At 38.5% G+C, this 22,104-nt stretch overlaps 1 protein-coding gene across 1 annotated transcript in view; it reads left to right on the top strand.

Moving 5' to 3' along the window:
- Positions 1-16,616, top strand: part of LOC145997098 (uncharacterized) — a 94,435-nt gene extending 77,819 nt beyond the window's left edge. The window contains exons 6-12 of the mRNA XM_083133725.1: positions 1,332-1,450; positions 7,595-7,711; positions 8,528-8,656; positions 10,381-10,443; positions 11,410-11,636; positions 16,171-16,212; positions 16,428-16,616. Coding sequence (XP_082989851.1) covers positions 1,332-1,450; positions 7,595-7,711; positions 8,528-8,656; positions 10,381-10,443; positions 11,410-11,633 — 652 coding nt within the window. The 3' untranslated portion in view covers positions 11,634-11,636; positions 16,171-16,212; positions 16,428-16,616. The remainder of the gene's footprint in view (positions 1-1,331; positions 1,451-7,594; positions 7,712-8,527; positions 8,657-10,380; positions 10,444-11,409; positions 11,637-16,170; positions 16,213-16,427) is intronic.
- Positions 16,617-22,104: the final 5,488 nt, after the last annotated feature.

The following is a 22,104-nucleotide window of genomic DNA, read 5'->3' as shown; positions in this document are numbered from 1 at the left end:
AATTCCATAATGCCTCCAGTTCTGTCAAAGTTGAAATCAAAAACATTGCATAGCCAAGCTCGGAAAATTCACAAATTGTTCATATTTCATAATTTTGGAATTGTTCAAAAGAAATAAATTATGTGGCTCCATGAGCATTTCAACTCTTGGCTCTGGCACGTGTTCTTGTAGAAATTGCATAGACGCACAGCTTATCGCAGTATATGTACTTGTTATTGTTGTGGAAGCCGGCATCGTTTGTAAATGTACAACGGAAACCGACTGTTGCCGATCACAGAGGCAATAATACTGCTTGAGGAGGAGTGTTGTGGTCCAATTGTCGAGGTTTAACACGTTCACATGTTATTAGTTCCAGGGACGCCGACTTGTCAAAATTATTGTGGGGGGGGGGGCTCTCATTGAAATAAATGAATGAATAACTCACTCCCTCCCTTTTTAAAAATAAAAATTACGTCTTCGTATAGCAGTTTTTAAGCAGCTATTATATTCCTCATGCAAATGAAATGTAACATGAAAGACGTGTGTCTGCTCATTTGTTTTTTAGATAACAATTAACATTTTTATTTAAAAGTAGGCTATGTATTTACATTAAGAGGCCAACATAACAGTTTTATGCCGGCCTTGGTAGCCGAGCATGTTGGGTGGTCGGCTCAACTCGCTTTGATCCGGAGCTCTCGGGTTAGAGTCCCGGCGAGGACATAGGTGTGTTTTAATGTCCGCAACAGACTTGTAAGGAAAGGACATGTGATGGGTGCAAAGAAGCTTAGTGTTGAAGTACCCATAAAAATAGCGAATGTTTACAATATTTAACAGTTTTATTTAATTATTTACATAAATGCTAACACAAATCGCAGGCAAATGGTTTTACTTTTTTGTTCTTGCTACAATATTTTAAAGTTAAGTTCATGTGGCACAATTCAGAGCAAACTTTACAAGAGAAGCAAAATAATACATTAGGTCCTCTTAAGCAAAATTATTTGAGGGGCTCTGCCCCCACATCCCCTCCCCCAAGCCCCATGGAGTTGGCGCTTATGATTAGTTCTCAAAGCAGTGGTATCTGTCGTTGCAGTTCCATACCAGTATAGACTGGTTTTGGGAGTGAACAGTTAGAACGCCACCAGTGCATTAATGCAATGCAAAATAATAGTGTTTATTTTGTTTGAAATCACTCAAATAAGGAATCACTATAAAGAAGTTTGCAGCATTTTTTGTAATTTTACGTATGTGTTAGTCCATATTTTTATTCCATTACTTTATTTTACATACGTTATATTCTATTTCAATTTGCCCTGTGCAACAATACACTTACTAAATGTTCTTCTTTGTATCAGAGTTGGATTCACGTGTGCTTTTGTCGAGTGCCCCGAATTGTTTATGGGACCCTTGGAGGACTCTTCCTGCATCAGGCAATACACTCCAGACCTTTGCTGCTCCACGGGCACTCTCTGCCGTAAGTACCCCTGCTACTCAAAGCAGGAAAGAGTATTTGATATAATCCTTTATAATCCATGCCGTGCTGAATATTGTGTTTGGATGGGACTTCAGGGTAATGGTGCCACTTGTCATATTATTTGACATGCAAGTCAAACAAAAGCAGAAGTTTGATAACTTCAAATTTCTGGCAATTTCTATTTGTTTATAAAATGTTCCTTTGTTACATAAAAATTGGACCTGGATTCCCTTTCCCTTCATGTAGCAACACTGCCTCCGCCAAGCACGGCACACATGGTAATCAAGGGGTCCCGGGTTCAATACCAAGTGGAGGCACATAGTGATTCAGATCCCACTTCAAACTGTAGGTCCAGTCCCGATTAGCCTTACTGTGCATAAAGTGGACTTAAACACCAAATCAACGAACCAACCAAGCATGGCACAGAAAGCAGGATGGGAAGTGAGGTCACCCTTACACCATGGTTCGCAGAAGTATCTGTGTGGAGAAATAGAGAGGAGGAGACAGAAAGGAGGGAATGTAGTAACACTCTTTATTATTTATATATTCCAATGATTTCAAATACAGAATTTGCCATTTTACATTGGAATGTACTAATAGAAGAGCCATATTAGCTCAGTTGGTAGAGTAAAATAATCTACCACAGTTATTTTTAGTGTTTTTTATTTTATTTTATCTGCGATGTTTAGAAGTGTAGAGTGACTAGCCATGTGAGGTTGTGTTGTTGCATGTTTATCTTGGTGTAGCTTGAAAAAGTTCTGGGAAACCAGAACGAAACGTCGCAGATAAAATAAAATAAAAAGCACTGACAATAACTGTGCTAGATTATTTTGCATCTACAAAAAGTTGTTACTTACGTGAAATTTTGAAATTTAATGGTTAAATCCTATTAATTTTGAAGATCCACTCTCTTAATTCACAAAAGGGTATGGCGTTCGAAGCAGAGATGATACCGCATCACTGCTTTCCTTTTTCCTTGCCACGCGGGGAACGGGAACTGCATCATGCCGAGCAGCACAGCCCAGCCCCCCAACCACCACCCGGCAGCGCCACCTGACAACAGGAAGCAGACGATGCAACCAGGATGCACACGCCAGCGCCGCTGAATGGGAGAAACTGCAACTACCACCTCCCAGGAAAAAGCAAAGCAGTGATGCGGTATCATCTCTGCTTCGAACGCCGTACCCTTTTGTGAATGAAGACAGTGGATCTTCAAAATTAATAGGATTTAACCATTAAATTGTGCAATGCGGAAGGGCGAAATTTCACGTAAGTAATTTTATACCACGTTTACCGCATCCACCATGAAAAAGTGGTTAGGCAAACCTGACATGTCCTTCCCGGACGTATGAACAGAGTGTTGAAGTACACCATCCCGCCTGATAGATATGAATCTTGTGCTGAAAGTTACGAGATTAATGGAAGTACAGAGAGAAAGATTGTGCTATTACTGTGATTTTTCTTTGTGAGTTTCGTTATGATGTATAACTTTGGTTCTTTTTAAATTGCATAATCAAGATAAATAGATTCTGAATTCATATGTTAAAACATAAGTTCTATGTTTTTGTTTCTATTTACTGAAAATCTTAATGTTTTCCCGTGCCCTGGGAGGTATCACGTGTATACCAATATACAGTCTCATGTTGTTCATTTTCAATTTGTATTGAGATAAACATATTCTCATGACTAGTAATATCCTGTGGTTGAACCTGGCACGACCGTGTCAAATATTTGGTGCACAGAACGTGGGGCCACGAATACATTGTATATTAGGTACGTTAATCTTTGGTAACTGTTTTACATTTGCAGTTGACTCAGAACTTTTGATGCGCAACAATGGAAAAGAATATATTAAGAAGTGGAAGCAAAGCTTCATGTGTTGATGAAGTTCATGTGTTTTGCTGAGACTACATCAAGGCTTGATGATACGTTTGTTTGCACTGAGTGTCACAATACTTTTCATTTGAATTGTGCAAAGGTAAAGGCACCAAAGGAAAGTAATTCTCCTGGTGAATTAACATGTCTCGCATGCAAAGAAAAACTTGCAGTTCCTGTTGGTCCTGTTACCGCTTATTTCCTCGCCTCATTGCAGCGAATGCTGGAGGCAAATTCCAGCAACCTGGAAACTAGAATCCGGGAAAGGATTACTGAAAATGCTAATAATCTAGAATCTAGAATGCGGGAACATTCTGATAGCTTGGAGGCTAAGTTACGTGAGAACTCTAGGAGGTTAGAGGATAAACTCCAGGAAAATATGAATATCTTGGAGCACAGTTTACAACTAAAATTGGAAGAAAAGAAAGTAGTAGAACTCTTGAGTGACGGCTAGAAGCAAGGATGGAGGAGAAACTGTCCCATAGTTGTTCACAACTCGCTGCGTCCAATTCAGAGATGGGACGGAGGATCAAACAACTGACTCTGCAAATGTCTGAGGGACAGCAGAAATTGAAGGAAAGCCTTGAAATTGAGATGATGAGCTTACGTCAAGCGTGTCAGTCAAATTCTCAGCAGCTGGAATCTAAACTCCATGAAACAGTTGTTCTGTTGAGGGAAGAAGCTGAGCAGACCAAGGAGGACTTCCGAAAGGAAATCACTGAAACGCAGAGTGGTTTCAAGGAAGAAATGTCCAGAGAGTTGGACAACCAGGCGACCAGTATGGCATATCAGCTGAGAGAAAACCTGAATTTGCGAGTGTGGCAGAAAAACTTAAAGGCACAGAAGGTCCTAGAGAGAATGCTGAAGAGTGGAAAAATGATATGGAATCCAAACAAGGGAAGCTTTCTTCAGACATGCGTAATCTTTGTGACGAAGTGACTCAAATTTCAACCACTTTAAGCAAGTTGCCACTCTCCGGTGAACCAGAGTTACCGCAGGTGGACCAGCTAGGTGCACCTTTTCGAAGGTTGCTGTCTTCTAGTCGTTCTGAGGTCTCTTCGGGCGGGACAACAAAACCGTACACAAAAAAAAAGATGCCACAGAGAGATTATTTCCAGTTCTTCAGGCAGCGAGTCCACTTTATCGGAAAAGAGAAAAGAAAGAAAATCTCGAACCAATGCTACGCATGGTGAGATGGCTGACCTGAATTCCATGCGGAAATTCAACGGAAATATTATAGCCATTTCGGCTGAGATTTATCTGAAGGAATTAGATACCAACCTTGAGATCCTTCAGATCCCGCATAGATATAGGCTGGAGATTATTCCTCGTTTGCTAATGGGCATGACTTACCATTGGTTCTACTCTCATAAGAATGATTTCCACACATATTCAGATTTCCGTAGGGCGTTTTGCATCTTCAGAGGCAAAAGAAAGGGAGTTGGCATCTGTTAGGGCCAAACGGTACAACAAAAACAATGACAATAGTTTGGAAGAATATGTTTGGTCTGTATACTCTGCTTACAGAAACCTGAGTAGCCACTACACAGAGCAGGAGGTGGTAAACCTCATAATCGGCCAATTGCCTTATAGAGTGAAGCAATTGTGTATGGCCCACACTCCCGTAACTGTTGATTTGCTTGCAGATTTTGTTAAGAGATACGAGCAAGCAGAAGAGCAGGATGCTTGGCAAACTGCATGGAGGAAGGAGAATCCTACTCACCACAACAACCGAGATATTCCAGGCAACTCGGTAAACAGAAACCCGAGGGTTCGTATGGTCCAGAGGCAGAACAATTACCGTGAAAATCGCTCTGCAGGTCCATATAGAAACGGCAATCGTTATCGTCAACAAAGCCAAAATAGACAGAGACGTGAGTATGCTGCTGCCAGATATGAACCTTGTGAGAGGCCACGAACTGAGAACCGTTTATCTTCACCGGAGCACAGTGAACCTTTGAGGGAAGGTCGTAGCTCTCCACGATTGCAAGCGGCGAACAGTGGCTTACAAACAGATGCTGCAATGTCGTACCCTAGTAACGAGCAGCAACAGAGCGTCGAGCTGACCAGAAATTTTTGCTGGGAGAATGGAGCAAATCTCGACCAGGTGCGGGATTTTACCCCACACCTGGCATAGAAACGTCCCCTTCTGATGTCGGGCGGTCTCGGATAGAACTGGGGCCTGCAGAAAATATTTCCCAGTCTGTAAATAATGATCTGAAGCTGGTGTTTGTTATTTATCATGAAGAGAGTGAGTTTCTTTACAATTTGTGTCAGGCTAGTCAGTTTAAAAACTTTGGAAGAGCGCCTGAGTTCAAGGCACGTGTAGCAAATGTTGATATCACTTGTATAGTGGACACTGCAGCTGAAATGTCTGTTCTGAGTCTAGATATTTGGAAGAAAATAAAGCAAAATTTGCCAGGGGTAATGTTACAAGCTACTCCAGAGGTGTGACTTATTGATATGGGAAAGCGCAGAATCGTGCTGGAAATTGCTGAGAGCACCATACCTTTAGAAATTTTTGTTGTGAAGGATTTGCCTTCAGACTTATTATTGGGTTATTTGTTCCTGCAGAAATATGAAGCAGAGATCAATCTCAAGCATAAAAAGTTGTATTTAATGGTGGATGGAGAGCCAATTGAGCAAAATCTGGATGATGATGATTCCGTTGATAAGCAGATGAGCGTCCGGAGGATTGAAGCTAGCTACGATAAATGGGCTACAACACTAAAGGATATACGAGAAAAGATTGACTCCAGTGAATTATTGGCTAAGGAACAAAGAGCCGAATTATTTAAGATATTTATTACTCATAGTAAGGTGTTTTCAGAGGCCTGGCGCTGCAAAGGACTTACTTTGTGATATTCATTTGTCCAGTGACCTTCCAGTGAGTCAGACTTTATCCAGTTGAGTTCCAGAAGTTCTTACGTTTTCTTCGCGTGTATTGCCAGTGTGTCTACCTGATATTGTTCAAAATGCTCTTCAACATTGCCTCACTGGTTAATAACAATTACAAATTGTTTTTGTACGTGCAGTTCTATCAAAGATTGTACTAAATTTCCAGCCCGAATCTGAAGATGGTGAGAATGACTGGCAGAGTAAGGTTGTTCAAGTGCAGTTAAGGGAACGATATGCTGTGGAGAGGTGGAAACTGAAGCAGAAGTGCCATGCTTTGCAGTTAAAGGAGGATGACCTGGTTCTGCTAAGAAGTCATCGTCCAAGTTCAGCTGTTAACTGGACCATTTCCAAGTTGTTTTATTTGTGGACAGGACCGTTCATAGCTACCCAAGTGAAATTCAACATGGCAGTGTTATTGGACACAAAAACTCGCAAGGAAGTGTGCAAGATGAATTTCGACAATCTGAAGATTTTTAATTGTTCTCCAGACAAGAGGAAGATACTTTTAGAAGGTTGAATCCAAAATTTCCTAGACTGTGAGTGCTTCCACGAGTCGTCGTCGATTTTGTTTCTCAATGGAGGGGGCGATTGACATGTCCTTCCCGGACGTATGAACAGAGTGTTGAAGTACACCATCCCGCCTGATAGATATGAATCTTATGCTGAAAGTTACAAGATTAATGGAAGTGCAGAGAGGAAGATTGTTCTATTACTGTGATTTTTCTTTGTGAGTTTCGTTATGATGTATAACTTTGGTTCTTTTTAAATTGCATAATCAAGATAAATAGATTCTGAATTCATATGTTAAAACGTAAGTTCTGTGTTTTTGTTTCTATTTACTGAAAATCTTAATGTTTTCCCGTGCCCTGGGAGGTATCACGCGTATACCAATATACAGTCTCATGTTGCTCATTTTCAATTTGTATTGAGATAAACATATTCTTATGACTAGTAATATCCTATGGTTGAATCTGGCACGACCGTGTCAAACATTTAAGAAAAACATAGTTGGTAGAGCATCTGGCTACCACGAGGAGGACCCAGGTCCAAATCCCGGGCAGGTGATCTGGACTAGGATCTTTTCCAGTCATTTCTCTGTTTCTGCGTGGCTCTGAGGCCCACCCTGTCACATAAATAGGTACCTGGGGGGCAAAGGCAGCTGGGTGTGATGCTGCTCAGATCATTCCAACTATGGCCAAGATCAAGAATATGTGGAGCTCTACTTCCACATCACCCCATATCCCTTCATTTCATGTGTGCACACACAGGGTACCTTTACGTACCAACAATAGAAAATAACAAAGAATAGCAACATAAACTTAACTTACATGCGATAAAGTAGCTTATTTGTAATTCTTTATTCTTTTGCAGCCCCAAACACCACAGAGGCCTTCAAATGTGAGTACGAAGGGAAGACGTATTTAGAGGGAGAGATAATGGACGTTGAGGAAGCCTGCATGGAGTGCTATTGCCAGAAAGGATTTGATGGCAAGTATATGTTTCAATATATCTGCTTAGAAGATTGTAATTCTCTGCACTAACTTGTCATTCCTTTCAGTATATTAATTTGCTACTGCATCTTTCATTCACTGAGATGTGGATTATTATTAAATTGGAATAATTTTTAATTGGTTCAGAGTCTGAGGTTGAAATGTCACATTTTTAGATGTTATTTTACAATAAATTCTGACTTGGTCAGCATTTTCAGTGGAATATTATGTGTATGTAAAATAGAAATGAGTTTTAAGTCTACTTCATGTGGACAGGACCTACAGTTTCAAGTGGGAACCCAGCAGCCATTGATTACAAGGTGACAACACCATCGGGGAGGTCGTGAAGTAGACATGTTGATATTTGGCTTAATTCTGATTAAGGTAACTAAAAATTCATTTTGACGTTCTAATTTTGTAGTAATAAAAATAACATCAAGGTAATAGAATAATAGAAATTGCCAGGTTTATGGGATACCAGAAAAGTTAGTGTAGATGATGGAGTGTGTTCCATGAGTATGCATTTAATACTTGTTTCTAATGTAATACATTTGTAATATAATGTTGAAAGTAGTTTATATTTGAACACAGTTTCAGATCTGAGGATAGCAGTGACACTAATTGCAATACAGGTGAATTGAAATGTATTTCTTTTGTTGGCTCTTTTCTACAATCAGAGGAACAATGTCAATTTCCATGCTGACGAAGGCACTTGTCACAAGTGCAAAAATGTCTTCAGAAAATAGGAAGATAATAGTGTGTACTTCAAACAACTATTAATGTTGTCATGGTTACTTAACATTAACTTTTGCAGGTCAAATTACCGAACCCTGGTGCACCAATGTCGCATGCAATACTGAAATTCACGATGCTGTCTCCATCCAAAGAGGGTGTGTGCCCATCTACTATGAGACTGGTTGCTGCCCGTTAGAAATGCTGTGTCGTAAGTATAAGGCTCTTAACACAATAAGTGACATTCTGTCAAAATGGCTGCAAGAATTGAACAGATTTCTGCTCATGTTGCAGTTGTGGGCAGATCTCTAGCCTAATAGTTTATTATAATTGTCATTAATAAAGGAGACTCCCATGTGCGTTTTATGGAGAATGAAATCCACTGGTCTTCAACTTTTTTAAAAAAGTTCTCACATTTTTATAAGAGCAGTGTTTTGTGCAATGTTATGTTAACCTTATGATTTGCTATATGCAATATTTTAATCAAATTATGTAGAAATTTCAGCAAAAAATGCAAGCTTGACCAGGACGACTCCAAATTATGTTCAATAAATACAGGGTGATTCAGAAGAAATGATGCAAAATAAGATCTTATTTTTTCTGATATGAAATGACACACCATGCTGACTACATTGACATAAAATGAAAATACAATTATCCAGTTTCTTACTTCATCATTACAAGTGTTCACATGGCAGCAGGGGTGCCGACTTGTCAAAATTATTGGGGGAGCTCAGATCACTGAAATAAATTAATGAACGACTCACTCTCTCTTTTTTTTAAGTTTTGGCCTCAGTGTTCGGAATCTCATAAAAGCCCATGAATTCCTCAAAAATATAAAAAATTTTATTCACAGTTCGAATGCAGAATATTAATTGTCAACGGATGGATATGTCACAAGTTTCGTCAACCATAATAGCAAAATATTCCCGACTTTTAATATCTGCTAACACAGGGTGCAAAACAGATCTTCTTTCGTTCTGAATGTCATGTGAGAGCCATTTGTAGCCCGAACGTCCCATCCACTACCCTAGTTCATGCAAATCGTCTTTTGAAACTCTTTTTAGTAAAAATTTTAACTATACTCATAATTACATACTTAGTATATAGTAATAAGTCATGTGTTTTGCTCTCTGGTCATAGCCCTCGCCCCCCCCAAAGTTGATGGTTTAGTGGTCTCAGCCCCCCAAAGTTGATGGTCTAGAACATTTCAAATGTGTATTTAAAGTTAACTTCATGTCCCACAATTCAGAGTAAACTTTACAAGAGAAGCAAAACAATACATTAGATCCTCTTAAGCAAAATTATTTGGGGGGCTCTGCCCCCACATCCTTAACATTGGGGGGGCTGGACCCCCCAAGCCCCATGGAGTCGGTGCCTATGCATGCCAGACATCAAGATAGTATTAAAGTTCTCCCCAGACACATCCCAGCATATCCTCAGGAATATGCTGCTTTAGTTCTTCAAGATTTTGTGGCATAGGAGGCACACTGTGTCCTTGATGTATCACATAAAGAAGAAATCGCTGTTCTGTCACGATAGATCCTGTACAATCAAATTTCAAAAAGCAAATTGTTTCGATGTTGTCATCTTGAGAGACTGTGCCACCAGTGCTCCTAACGGTGCTTAGCTACACCACCTCACACAAACAAAAACTTATGACCTTGCACCTTCATTTCCTTCTGTGGTGGGCCGCTTAAGGTCTTTCTTCTTGCACCGTTACTTCTGAATCATGGTGTACATTTTTTTCTCTCTACATTAAGCATTATAACTGGATATTAAGAAAGCAATTACTTCAAGTTGGGAAAAACCCTTTCAAAATTAATTTCCAAAAAAGTGTTTCTCAACAGGCCAGGTTTAAAGAATGTAGTCTAGAGCAATTAGTTAATAAATTACTACAATACAGTTGACATTTGATCTCCTCTCTCTTCGCAGCTGGTGAGAATGACAGGGTTGTGCCAAGGGACGATTTGGGTGGAAATTCCTCAACAGGAGAAGGTACGTCTTTCAAAAGTACTACAAAAGTTTTAGTATCTATATTGATTAATTACAATGGCTTACTTGTTTGTTCAAGTTCCATGTGAAAGTGGACAAACAAGGTTAATTTATTTTTATCCAAAGCATCACTTATGAAATGAAATTAAAGGCAAAACTATGCAGAATTTGGAATTTTTAATACAAAGATTAGATTTGAGGCTTTTAAATGACATATTGTAGAAGTAGGATTTTGTGTGTGGTGTTTCCACTTAATTTAGTTTCATTATGAACTAAATTAATTCTAATTTCATTCTAATTGTCTCATTTATTCTTCCTATATCTTAAGCTCAGAAGTACCTTATACCTTACTTCCTGTCTGAAACAAATCTGACGTTGAAGAATCTATTTATGATAATTTCCAGAGCCTTTGCATTGTTCCATGATCCTACAAAGTAAATAATGTGCATGGTGTCACACCCTTCACAGGCCAAAAATGTTTATAAAAATAGTATGTAGTAATATTTTTAGAAACTAAAAACATGGAAATGTCGAGTAAAGTTTGCTTTGTGAAAAGAAAAGAAAATTGTTTCAGTAAACTCACAGAGTTCTCTGAAAGTCTGAGGAAGTTGTATTTTCTGTAGCTGAAAATTGAGATGGGAGGAGGAGAATATTCTGAAATTAAATAACTTTTATCAAGGAAAATGAAATTCCATGAATTGATACAGCTACATATTTGAAGGTGCCAAGAAAATTATTAAAAAATGAATGTAAATTTGGCTGAACGTCACACCAGTCACAATGGAATTGCCCCTAATCAGGAAATGAACCCAGGAGTAGTTATCAGAATGCTACAGCGACAGCTCCTCTGCCAAAAATGTAGCTCTGCTACAGCTACACTTTGTAGCATAAGGATTCTTAATGGGGAAAAGGAACAATGGATTAGGTTCAAGTAAGATTGCATGCTAAGTGTTTGTTCTCCACTTGCAGGGGAATGTGCATTTGGGTCGTTGCGGTTCCGTCCTGGAGACAAGCTTTCCAATAAACAGAGCTGCGTAGAGTGCGAGTGTTCGGTGCCGCCACAGTTAACCTGCGTACGGAGAAGGTGTCCCAGTCCTCCGAGCGATGGCAACTGCACGCCAAGATTCATTGCAGAGGAATGTTGCCCTGAGTACGACTGCACCGGCCAACCACTCATCGTCAATAATTCCTAAAAGGTAAGAACAAGCTTTTAAGCTCTAATGCATACATTTCTTTATGTACGACAAGGTTCGGAAACTACTTTTTAACTACCTTAGTTACAATTCTCTGGGTTTATTTTTCACTAAGGACCATAAAAAATTAATAAAGATTTTCATTAAATTATCAGAAACCTCCCTGCTGGAAATTTCTACTGTTGTCAATTGCACTCTACTGTGTCTCTCAGAAATCTTCTGAAACGCAATGGTTTCCTATTGAATATCTTCAGTAAGCCTAATTTCATGTACAATAGAAGAACTACAAGTGAAATATTCTCCTCAGTATTACACGTAGTATTGTATGTAGTGTCTAGCTCCACATGTTGGCTGTAAATATAACTTTTCATTCTCCTGATTAACAATTTGTTATTATATCTTTTTTGAAAATCAGTAGGTGTTTCAAAACACCTGTTGATATTCTGAAAACAGTAGACAAAATTTTGAGCAGGGCTCCTATGCTTATTAAATATGAAGTTATATAAATAAAGAAAAATTCAGAAGCATAGGTTTCTTTTACATTGTTTTTTTATGACAGACAATCCCAATACCACAACACCTACATTGGCAGAACCATCCACACTATCCAAGAAAGGATTAATGACCATGTAAAAGAAGCCAAAAAAGACACACCAAAATCAGGCCTTTCTCAACACCTCCACTCCACAAACCACACCATCCATACTTCACCCATCCGGCTCTGTCATAGAAAACACTGTGAAAGAAACCCATGCTATCATCCAACAGAAACCAGCACTGAACCTGGTACCCCTGATATGATATGTGCAGAAAAGTAACTAAAAGTAACATAATTTTGTTATTTATTATGTGAAAAGTAACTGTTACTTGTGAACTCCTTAGAAGTAACTTACTTCCAAAAACTGATTCATGATTCTGCATTAGAAAAAAGAATGGGACACTTCACTTAATACTAGGCTCCATACATACAAGACATGGACGTCTTCAGCAGTCCATGCCATAACCTTTCAAGAGATTTGTCAGATTCAGAAGTTAATAAAATAGTTCTCTGACGGAGCATGATCAAAAAATTCCAGGCACAATAGACTGAATCAAGTATTCATTACACTGACAGATTTTACTTTACTGCATCTTGTGAAAGTAATTTCTAACACCAAGACTGTGCAGCTGTACTTTACACTGAATATAGTCTATACAATATGTGAAGGATGAGCAGACTATTACTCAATTTAAATTTAATTTTATGTCCTCAGCGCTCAACTGGGTTTCCAAAATATAATATAGCTTACGTTGCAAGAATTAAAAGAACACAATTTATCCTCCTTAAAGTATTATTTCATCTCAAAGAATCCGATACACACTCATTTGTGACATTTAATGCAAGACATTTAAGTCAATCTTCCTACATTACAAAAATGAATGTAAATCAACAACTTTAAAAATATTGACATTGATATAGCATTCTTGATCTCAATGGTTTCCTGTTAATTTTATAAACATGTGTACAATAGAAATAAAGTAAATACGGGTATTCGTGAATGTAGAAGACAGTCACAACTGTCAAGGCAAAACCAGGATGTTCGCTCACCTAACCTACCCTTAGCAAATAGTATATTTCCACAACTCACCTGGCTGATAACCCAAGAGAACCTTTCCATCATTCGTCGCCTGGAAATCTTCAAATAGTACCGCTCTTATTATCATATAACACACTGAATGCCTGAAATGTGACTTTTAATAACCACTAACGAATAAAAACCAATAAATAGGGTGACCATAAGATTTTGACCCAAAATCGGGACATCCCAAGGAGGTCAGTTTACACCCCCCCCCCCAAATGCTGAAAACTTGGTTAGGCCTAATTATAAAATTATTGTTATTATTAAAGTGTTATTATTATCTCTGACTGTCAAAAGGTATTAATTATTATAATCTCGGTACAGTGTTTCTGGTCCTTTCTGAACAACCTTTGCTGTTGGTCCTACGCTGAAGTTCAGAAGTGCCAGAAGTATTTATCAGAAGAACAGCGGCGTATACTCTGGGTCATCTAGGTAATCGCAGATGACCCAGCTGTATTTCTTTTTTTTTTCTAAAAAAAATATATATATCCACATTTCTTCGCAATATTCTTCCAAACCAATTTCGATGCATACATTTCTTTGCTTCCAGCACGCGAATGCTTCCAACCGTTTGCCGCTGAATGTCCGGGAACCTTTCTACAGCCGGTGGAATGACTTCAGGGAATCTCACCCTGACATCATTCCTCCCGCTTCCCTTACAACCCTTGGCAAGGAGGGAAGAGAGAGAGGAAAGAGGGGGAGGAAACACTGCTTCTCAGGCACGGTGATTCCGTGCCCAGGGTAACCTCCTTCTTGTGAGAGTCCACCGGTCGCACTTTCAACCTTCAGAGCCTTTACCGTTCCCTCCGCTGAACTAGGGAAAACATACCCGGTAGAGTGCGAAGAACAGGAAAATTGAATAACATGGGCAAACCAATTGTACGCTAATTTTCACTTTACATTTGCTTCTGTCTTGCTGATTTCTGTTACTTGAACATAAATTTATCAAAAGGGAAAAGCTTAAATATTGAAGATGAAGCAAACTAAATTAAAATTCAAAGCTTAAGCAATTAAAGCACCTATATGCTGACTCCCCCCATCCTTGTATTTACAAAAATAGTGATTGTTTCTTCTCTCTAATCTTCAAAAGCAGCGAGAATACTTCTTTCATGGAACTGAATATTTTTTAAAGGGAAAGATATCAGAAATAAATTATATATATATATTAGTTAATTTAAGTTGCTTTATTCCGCCTCTTTAGATAAATAGTGATGAAGATGAACGAATTAAACATAAAACGAAAAAAACACATCAGGCACGTAGCCAGGTGGAGGACTCGGGGGGGCTGAAACCCCCCTCCACAAATATCTAATGTTAAAAGTGTATAGTGGTAATTAATTTTACTTCATTAGCAGGATTAAACACCTTGCATAATACGTTATAATAATCTGAGATTCATCTTCAGGACTTCTAACCCCACTGTTTCAACTTTATGTGGCGGCTGCTAATAAGGGATGATCCCCATCCCGAAATAAAATTCTGGCTCTGGCCTGCAATGATTCGAACTTTTAAAACCTGTCATTTCGAGCTCGGTAGGATTTTTTTTTTTTTTTATCATTCATAGGGAATTTCATTCTGAGCCAGGAACACAACAACAGAAGTTTGGCACGTGAAACTGAATGCGTGTAGTCGTTGGCTTCGCGCTGTGCTTCGTGTTTATTATTTATTTAGGTGTTAGTGTTTGTCGTGATAGGGCTGTGTTAAAGGGTAATGGATGTGATACAAGATTTGCTGGTGAAACCTTTTGGAACAAGATCTTTTCAGGAGAAGTTGCAAATTGTTAATACAGGTAGGCCAGTGTCATCGCTTGAACTTATTTCTACACACAAAGACAAAAATCGGGAATATGTGAGGCATTTTTCGCAAGCAAATTATGACAAAACACCATGGTTGACAGGAAGTATAAGTGTTAATAAGATTTGCTTTTTTGTTGGCCGTGCTGACTTTTCGGAGCTGAAAAGTATGTATGGACGCGTGGCGGATACTGTAATCTTGTGCCAAACATGAAAAATCCAAAGGTCACATAACTTCCTTTGTTAAGCTGCAATCTTTGCACAGACACGTATTGACGTGCAACTGGACAAACAGCGTGCTTTGGATGTGGTACGGCACAAGTAATCGGGTCCTGGAGTAAGTTGAATTTTGCACTTAAATTAATATTGCGGGTTTTTATTTCACTAGTGCACGTCTTTCATTTTATATTTCACAGGTTGTTTTTTTATAGCTTTATAATACTGTCTTGTTTTATTATTTGAAATTCTACATGTATATTAAACTGCAATAACGAGACTTAATTGATTGTGGTCGTAGCAATAAGACAAACATTCTAACACAATATTCCTAAATCCAATATGGATCCTGACATAAATTGCACGGAAACTTTTGGAGTTTGAGGATCAAGGGTTAGAACCAGCAAACGCCACTGCAGAAGAAACTCCCCACATATCTGGCACACAACGTGAGATTTGTCTTTTGAATTTGTGTCAAGACGCAGGAATTTAAATTCTAGTTTCTTCGCCATGCTTATTCATTCACAAAGCAATACAACTTAAACAGTAAACTGCTGTCTTCTCGACGTCAATGGTACATTTTGATTACTATCAACGCAGTCCAGTTGTATTGCCACGGTGTTGCCATGACGCTAGTTCAAAAAAATTCCATCAACATTTTTTTTTAGTATGAAATATCTCTCAAACTTAGATTTGATCTTTAAACTGACTCTACTTTAATAAACATATCTCTGAAATGGGACGTATGGTCACCCTGCCAATAAAGAATTGTACTCTTCTCTGGTCTATTACAACTATTTTATAACTTATATTGTGTAGTATGTCACAATTGTCTCACAATACTTTCATGATGAATGAGGTATTGTATAAATACACTATTAAAGTTTTCTTTTTATGTTTGTGTTTCAGGAAGATGTTGATGACTGGAAGAGAGATCAGAGCTTACTTCAGGTAACTACGTTTTAAATAAGCAACTGTAACTCTCTTCAGGTATTTAGTAATGAAATTTAGTTAGTTAAACACTTAGTTTTCTGTTTAAACACTAAGAAACAAAATTCACAAAATACAATGCGAAAACTATTTTCTGAATTTTGTAAGCAGGTTGTGGAAATCAATTCATGTCATAGAATGTAGAAACATTTAACCCAGTTGGCTTCTCTTTGCAGGTCCCAGATGGTGGCACGTTCTGTAGAAGAAAAGGTTATGTTGTGTGATCGTACCTGAATTGTAGAAATCAAGTATAGTTGGTCCTCACTGTGCATAGATTGCACTTGCTTTTCCCTTTGTATTGTCTTACCGTGTGCTTTTGTTTCTGGAATAATGCTAAGCATAATAAACTTTAAGTATTAACAAAATGTTTTCACTAAAGTATCATCTTTGCAGGAACATACTGCATCTAGAAACATAAGCATCATTACCCACTGTGTCTATAAGTATATTTGAGGAAGGGTCCTCATACATTAATTGAGTGCCTGGTATGAGACAAGCGGCTAGAGACATCTATAGCAACTTGGAGATCTATGCCAACAGCAACAAACCTGACCTGTCTAACCTACTCATGTATGCATCTAATAGAAATAGACCTAACCTATTCACATGGTTCTGCACTGTGGCCGTGCGATCTAAGTTGTCAGGCTTTGGGTTCAGGCTACGTGGAGGTTCGAGTCTCCTGGGGGAAGCGTAACAACTTTTCTCCTGAGATTTTGACCTCTATTTGGGACTGGTGGCCGGCCACCCACCATCATGAGGGAATTGTTAAGTTGTATGATTGATTAGCGTAACCATATCATGGAAACCTACGATGACGACTGGGGGTTCATCATGCTGACCACACGTCACCTCGTAACTGGTGAGAGTGAAAGTGGGAGTGAGGGTCCGCCCCCTCGCAGGCTGTTATATCACAGGTTGTTATGTTATTAACCTATTCACACGAGTATTCTGCTATTCACATCACATCCAGCATCGATGAAAGAATGTCAGTTTCAAGTTTAATTATATTATTGCAATATAATTTAGTTTACATGCCTTCTCCATATAATGAACATGATTTGTTGGGGTGATCATAATACTTTGACCCCAAAATGGGACATCCCAAGGAGATCAGGTTTCCCCCTCCCCTTTTCCTGAAAATCTGTTAGGCTTAATTGTAAAGTAATTGTTATTATTAGTGTATTATTATTTATTAAAGTATGGATCAATAATAAATGAAATACCTATGATCTCCTGTTTTTAAAATATATTAATCTCTGTATGACTTACCTAAACATAGTGTTTGTGCTCCCTTCTGATCAACTTTGATGTTAGTTGAGAAATGCCAGAAATATTCATCAGAACAGCTTTATTTGGTGTCAAGATGCAGGAATTTAAATTATTATTGCAGGTCCATATCGAAACTACATGTACGCTTCTTGGCCATGCTTATTCACTGATCCACCAATAAAGGAACATACAAAAAATACAACCTTCGATGCGAGCTAACTTAAACAGTAAACTGATGTCTGCTCTAATGTTCTCGACAATAATGGAACGTTGTGATTGTTATGAAGGGCTTGAAATGCAGATCAAATTCAATCAATAATGTTCTTATCATGAAATGTCTCTCAAATTTAGACTTGGTATTCAAGCTTACTCCTAGCATTACATAAAACGGGACAAATAGTGCTTTTAACCCTTAACTGGGCAACCAGTGTCTATCAGACAATGTTGCTTATATTTTTTGTCACATACTTCAAACGACACTTCCTGCGATCCTGATATTTTTTGACTTTCTTTGTTTCTCTCTTTTTTCTCATTTCACAATATTTGACTTTGTTTGATAAAGAAAGTCAGGCGTAAAAAATATTTTCCATTTCACTTACGTAAACGGGCAAGCAGTGTCTGTCGGACACAGTGTACCATTGGTATGTAAAGAAGTCTAGTTGAACAAATTTTTAATAAAAAAAAAGTATTTAATAAGACCACATAAAAATATTATTAACACTAAACTTGAACAAATGAAAAATATATGAGCAAATAGAACAATTTCCTCACACTACCTTCCGGCCTAACATTTTTTATACACTATGCTGCAAAAATTACAACAACATGCAATTATGATGATGATGATGATGAATACAAGAATTATTTACATAAGAATGATGATTAGGTTAAATATCATGTTACTCGCTTGATTCCACAGCGATGAAACACAAAAATCTCGCATTAGAAGGGCAAGATCCATTTAAAACAATGCAGTGTCCGACAGATACTGCTTGCCCGGACACGTTACAAAAATAGCTTGCCCGGATAAGGGTTAAATACACTGCCCTCCAGAAATTAAGCAACAACAAGAAAATGTGAGGTAAAAGAGAAAACAGTTGGAGAAAAGAGAAGAAGAGTGGTGGGCATGCTGAAAGAAAGCAACAAATGCGTTAGGGATCATATCCCTTATTAGTGTCAGACAACGGTCACTTTCGTTACAAATAAAATATGTACACCCTCCGGCCTTGTTTGATTCTATTGGATGATCACCATTTGTTGCTTAATTTATGGACAGCAGTGTAATATCGACGGAGCGACCAGGATGCCCCTCTGAAATGGGACTGTCCCGGTCAAAACAGGATGTATGGCCACCTATGATTTGTGGAACAACAGTGTAAGTTAAAAGGAATCTATTATTTGAGTTGGTTATGAAAGCACCTCTAAGACGGAAGTGTCAACACACGTCGCAAGCAAACTTTCCTTCCAGAATGACACAACTAGAGCACATGCTTTCTCAGCACAGTGCATGGTCATCCATATGTAGTGAATGAATTTTTGTGGACTGGAGGGCAGTGGCGACTCGTGGTTTTTCTTTGGTGTAGGAAGTTATGGTCAACAGACCAAAAGAGTGAGCAAAGAGAAGACTTTGAAAATGTGTTCAATTAAACAGGCACGCGTGTCACTTGTACTGTCCACTGCATTTAGAAAGCAACCCTATACCCAAGGGGGCCATGCCCTTCTAACAATAAAATATTTACATGCGTCCTAAAAATACGTATGAAAATATAACTGACAATTTTTCAGATATGAAAGAATTTCGATTTTTCTCTTGCGTAAACGAATGGGTTGTAAGGGGTTGGTAAAGGGGGGAGGGGGTCGTCTATGGCGAGTTTTAAATTTTTCCCAACTCTGCAATTGTATGTCCAGCTGCAACACTACCCTAGCGTCATTGTCGCATCTAATACTCCACCAGTATTTTGAATCTTCCCCCACTAAAAGAATAAAAAAATCCTGAGTATGGGCCTAGTTAGCTTGCCACTTGTTTCAATAACAACCTCAAACTTTTGAGTGAACCAAGCTGGTTCGACCACAGATATAATGTATATACGTCTATCTATGGTTCAACGTTCGTGGGGTCCTCCCTGCCTGTTGTCTTGTGTATTGAGGACAGCGTTGCCAACCTCCTGATAAGAAGAATTGCTGCTTCAACTCTTAAATTATGCTAAATGCAACTAATTATGTAGTTTTAATTTCAATTTATGCAGTTATTTTGGAGCTGTGGAACTTGGGTTATCCATTATTTACTACAGTTAAGCAACATTGAGAATTTCGCCCATCAAATCAATTACAATGTATAGTGTGCTTGAAAAAGTTGGAGAAAATTCGACGACTGGGAACGGCGGCCCGTATGTTTTATTTGTGACCTCCAACTTTCTACCGATTTCTTTTCATAAAATGTTCATTTTCTAATGAGGGAATATAAAGAAAAGATTAAAACAAAAGGATGGACCAGGATGTGATTGTAAAACCTTGTCCTTTAGTTGGCATACTTTCTCTTGTTTGGAACAAGCCTGCTGGAGAAGTACAAATGAGACTATCTGTCTCCCAAAGAGACAAACACAGCAAAGTTCAAATTATGCTAGGTTTAGAGCAATAATCCAGGGTTGGCATCACTGAATGTAGGAAGCCCTCAATGGTTCCTTCTCTGGCCATTTAACCAAGCAACCCCATCCCCCTCTCTTCCACGCCCCTCGCCCATCCCACTGTAGGTAGAAGATCGAGTTTCCTCAGCAGCAGGAGGAACTGTCCTCTTTGGGCAGCAGATGGAGCAAGCCATGAGCAAGCGAGTGACAGCAAACAGTGGCAAACCTAGTAAAATATACGCATATTGCGCTCATAATTTAATAACTTGCATTAAACCCCCAGAAAAGTAGAAAAGTGGAAATAAATGTAAATGAACTGTAGGAAGTTCCTCACTTCCTACATGGAGAAATCGCCCCTGCTGGAGGGAATAGTGCAGTTAGTGATCATGTTGCTTGTCGCTTTGGTCTGTAAGCTCTCTTAAGACTTAAAATTCAAATTTTTCATATAACAGAAAAGTTCCCAATAATTGGTGTAAAATTTATTACAATGGACAAGCAATGCATTCAAGGTAATTCTGCACTTACACTGTCCTTCCACTCAAGTATTTAATGTTGTTTATCACCATTCATTGTAATCATCATGAAGAGTCTCTACAATTTTGTAGAAACAAAATTTCCGAGACAACGTCATTAGGGCAATTCGTATAGTTACGCATGTGTAAAATCATCACTACATTTTAGCTCAATAACATGCTTGGAATCCCACCTAACCAAGTTTTTAGAATATTCACTTCACATGTTAAAAGTAATTATGAGAAGGGAACCTGAACAGAAATTGACTGTTGGATAGGGGTGAGTTTTATGTATTGACTAATGGTTAAATAATAAAGGTGTCCAGGGTTCAATATCCAGTGGAGATATCTTGTGGTTCGGGCATCACAAAACTGCAGGCCCAGTCCCAATTAGTCTCTCTGTGCATAAAGAGAATTTAAAGCAAAAACTCGTGTTTAAAAAAAGAATTCTTTTTTGTAAAATAACAAACAAAAAACAAACCAAAAACAATTATAGCATGAATAATACCAAGAAAGTGGTAAATTCCTGTTTCTGGAACATATTTCTACATGAAAATAGTTTAATATTAGTAAATTTTACTTCAACTGATGGTAATACTCGGTACATCAAACTGAAGTATAGTTTGAAATTTCTTGCTTGTCCATCCTTTCTTTGTTTGATTGATTGATTTAGTTTATTTTACTTCGCGTTTTGTGCCTCTTGGCTAATTTACGAAGATGGGGATGAGTGATGAAATGATGAAATTGATGAATGGACATTCACAAACAAGCAAGCCCAAGTGGGATTCGAACCCGGGACCCTTGGCCTTTCTTTGTTTAAAAACCTGCTTTGAATGCACTACTACAAACACCGCTGGTTTCTAGAAACACAGTAAATGTCCCTGATATTTCCATAACTTTTCCAGAAAAAGTAAATTCCCTGGCTTTCGAGATTGGTACACCGCCTGCCATGGTTAGCAGAAGAAAGAAAGAAAGTACAAAGTGCATTGGCACAACATGAGAATCAATTAGACCAGTGATTCCCAAAGTGTGGGCGTGGCGAAATGTTCCAATATTTTCACAGAAATCACTCTTACTTGTTGGTCTACACATGTTTTTAGAATCTTTAGACAAAATGTTTCTGAATTTGAAATGTGTGTTTATTTTTTTAAGTTAAGCCAAGCAACCTAAACACACTAACTGAGCGTTAGATAGGCTTATATTCTGACTTGGGTGCCGTGGAAATATCTTGAAACACTAAGGGTGCCTTTTGGGAACCACTGCATGAGGGTGAGCCGCAGTAGCTCAGTCGCTATAGCATCTGACTACTTTGCGAGAGACTCGAGTTTGATACCCGACGGGGGAGAACCAAGATTTTTTCCACCTGTTCAAGCAGCTCCGGTGCCCACCCAGCATCATATAAATAAAGTTGGTACCTGGAGGAAACTCTGGGGGGATAAAGGTGGCCA

This window comes from Lepisma saccharinum, chromosome 13, assembly GCF_977018435.1.
Source record: "Lepisma saccharinum chromosome 13, izLepSacc3.1, whole genome shotgun sequence".
NCBI lineage: Eukaryota > Metazoa > Arthropoda > Insecta > Zygentoma > Lepismatidae > Lepisma > Lepisma saccharinum.
Note: the sequence above shows the minus strand (reverse complement) of the source record. Positions and strands in the feature narration are given on the sequence as shown.